Source organism: Otolemur garnettii, unplaced genomic scaffold (assembly GCF_000181295.1).
Source record: "Otolemur garnettii isolate 467f Iridium unplaced genomic scaffold, OtoGar3 scaffold00179, whole genome shotgun sequence".
NCBI lineage: Eukaryota > Metazoa > Chordata > Mammalia > Primates > Galagidae > Otolemur > Otolemur garnettii.
In genome coordinates, this window is record NW_003852574.1 from 1,542,951 (window position 1) to 1,546,246 (window position 3,296).

The following is a 3,296-nucleotide window of genomic DNA, read 5'->3' on the forward strand; positions in this document are numbered from 1 at the left end:
GCTTGAGCCCAGGAGTTGGAGGTTGCTGTGAGCTGTGAGGCCATGGCACTCTACCCAGGGGGATAGCTTGAGGCTCCGTCTCAAAAAAAAAACAAAAAAAACAAAAAACAATGACAACTACAACAAAAAAATAGCCAGGAGCCTGCAGTCCCAGTTACTTGGGAGGTTGAGGCAAGAGAATCGCTTAAACCCAAGTTTGAGGTTGCTGTGAGCTGTGACAGCACAGCACTCTACTGACATAATGAAACTATCTCCAAAAAAAAAAAGAAAACTAGCCAGGTACGGAGACTCAGCACTGTCAGACAACATCTCTACAAAAACAGAAAAATTAGCCAGGCATGGTGATGAAAGCCTATAGTCCCAGCTATTCAGGAGGCTGAGGCAGGAGTATCACTTGAGCCCAGGAGTGCAAGGCTACAGAGAACTATGAAGACACCACTGCACTCCAGTCTGATCAACAGAGTGAGACCTTATCTCCAAAAAATAAATGAATAAATAAAAATCAGGTATTAACAATAACAATAAAAAAGCAAACACAAGCAAACACAAAGACATCTAGTTAACTAGGGAGGTTCTCTAGTTAACTAGAAAGGAGCAGAAAGACACAAAGATACTTCAGTAAGTTCCCTGACTCTCACCTTTTATAGGGGTCCTGACTGGCCAATCCTTCTTTATGCACACAACGCACACCACACTCCAGTGGACACCTGTTCCTATCGGTACAGCAGTGCCCATTACAGGGTCCACATGACAGTCTACAAACTCTATGACCATTCACTGGATGGATAGGTCACAGTTCATGAGTATTTTTATAGAAAAAAACATGCAATTTACTCTTAAAAGTGAACAAGTTTGGGAAAATGCTGCTACCAACAGACAGCCACAGGACTTCAACCCAGAGCAAAGATCTGCAGAGTGGACAGAGTAGAAGGACATCTGCTTCCCTCTGAGGTCATCAAGGACTGAGAAGAAAAGCCTAATGGGGGGGTGTCTCTAAAACAAGTCTTTAGAGAGCCTCAGCCAAAGATCATATAACTATTTGCTTTCTGGAGCCATATCAAGACTGTGAGAAACCCTAATGCAGTGAGTGTGGAGTGCAGGATTTTCAGATGGATCCTCTGTCTTTAAAACCCAGCTTGGAAGGTTAGAAAAAGTACTTACAGTTGAGTTTAAGTAGTTTTCCATCAGTTGGAAGTGAATTTATGTCAGCTGTCCCATAGGAGTTCACAAGACTGAAGGTAAAAAGACTTTTTGGGCAGGGCTGGCCTTTGACACTTTTCTGGGTGGTTTCACGGGGGTCACTTCCTGGCTCATCTTCTCCACTGCCTTCTGCTTCTGAAAGCTGCTCTTTACCATCTTCCTGATGCTCCATTTCTTCTTCATCTTCTCCTGGCACACAAATGAAAAACAGGATGTTTATGATTTACTACCACTTCTTATGTTAAAAATTGTATTTAATATCTAACTGCGGGCCAGGCCCAGTAGCTCATGCCTGTAATTCTAGCACTCAGGGAGGCTGAGGAAGGAGAATCCCTTGAGCTCTGGAGTTCTAGGCCAGCCCAAGCAACAGTGAGACTCCATCTCTACTAAAAACAGGAAAAAATCAGTTGCATGGTGGCGGGCACCAATAGTCCCAGCTATTTGGGAGACTGAAGCAGGAAGAGTGCTGAAACCCAAGAGTTTGAGGATGCTGTGACCTAGGCTGATGTCACTGCACTCTACCTAAGACAACAGAGTAAGACTCTGTCTTTAAAAAACAAAAAAGGCTAGGTGTGGCCACATACACCGGGGCTGGCAGGTTTGAGCCCAGCCTGGGCCTGCTAAACAATGACAACTACAACAAAAAAATAGCTGGGCACTGTGGTGGGCACCTGTACTCCCAGCTACTCGGGAGGCTAAGGTAAGCGAATTGCTTAAGCCAAAGAGTTTGAGGTTGTGAGCTATAACACCATGGTACTTTACCGAGGGTGACACAGTGACACTATCTCAAAAAAAAAGAAAGAAAAAAAGAAAAACCTAACTGTGATGTTTCCTTCTGGATTCTGTTCTGTGTATATGAAACTAAATACGTCCCTTTCATTTATAAGGTGCTTGAATTCACATGAAACCCTCTACACACCCTTGAAAGACAGAGTGGGCACTGCCATTGTGTGATAAAGCGCAGGCCCAGAGAACTTAAATGAGTCAACCAAAAGTGTAGAGTGATTCAAATGTCTTGCCAGTCCTCAACTTGAGACTCTTACAACTTGGTAGTTTACCAGACTTTATACCACATGGTCTCACTTTTTTTGACTTCATCATTAGGACATAGAAAGAAAGGGATTAAAATGAAACACACAAAGAATACTCAAGAAGGGCAGCGCCTATGGCTCAGTGGATAGGGTGCCAGCCCCATATAGGGTGGTGGGTTCAAACCCGGCCCCGGCAAAACTGCAACAAAAAAATAGCCAGGCGTTATGATGGGCGCCTATAGTCCCAGCTACTTAGGAGGCTGAGGCAAGAGAATCGCCTAAGCCCAGGAGTTGGAGGTTGCTGTGATCTGTGTGATGCCACAACACTCCACTGAGGGCAATAAAGTGAGACTCTGTCTCTACGGAGGCGGGGATGGGGACACTCAAGAGGACAGTATGTTAAGAAATGCAATTTAAGGGTGGGGGTCTTGGTGTGTGACACACGTTTTGGGGGCAAGACACAATTATGAGAGGTACTTTACCTAACAAATGCAATCAGGGTAACCTGGTTTCTTGTACCCTCAATGAATCCCCAACAATAAAAAAAAAATGAAAAAGAAAAAAAGAAATGCAATTTAAAAGTCCATTTTCAGTGGGCCCAGCAGCTCAGGCCTGTAATCCTAGCACTCTGGGAGGCCCAGGTGGGTGAATAGCTTGAGCTCACAGGTTTGAGACCAGCCTGAGCAAAAAAAGCGAGACCCCCCCATCCCCACTAAAAATAAAAATATCTTCTTAGCAAAGTATCTCAAGAATGGAAGAAAAAGTATCCAATGTACTCAGCCCTACTATAAAACTAATTTATAGCTTTCATATGAAAGCTACAACCCAATTGTAGCCCAAGAATATGGGGAGGCTCGGCGCCTATAGCTCAACATACGCCTTAGGTGTACGTACGCCTTAGGTGTACGTAGCGCCAGCCACGTACACCTAAGGTAGCGGGTTCGAATCCCCAGCTCGGACCCGCCTAAACAACGACGGCTGCAACCAAAAAATAGCCGGGCGTTGTGGTGGGCGCCTGTGGTCCCAGCTACTTGGGAGGCGGAGGCAGGAGACTCGCTTGAGCCC

General features: G+C 45.1%; 1 protein-coding gene across 1 annotated transcript in view; it reads right to left on the reverse strand.

Annotated features, from left to right (window-relative positions):
* Positions 1–3,296, reverse strand: part of USP4 (ubiquitin specific peptidase 4) — an 83,953-nt gene that overhangs the window by 16,550 nt on the left and 64,107 nt on the right. Inside the window, exons 15-16 of the mRNA XM_023519518.1 lie at positions 1,158–1,389; positions 871–946 (exon numbers count right to left, since the gene is read on the reverse strand). Coding sequence (XP_023375286.1) covers positions 871–946; positions 1,158–1,389 — 308 coding nt within the window. The remainder of the gene's footprint in view (positions 1–870; positions 947–1,157; positions 1,390–3,296) is intronic.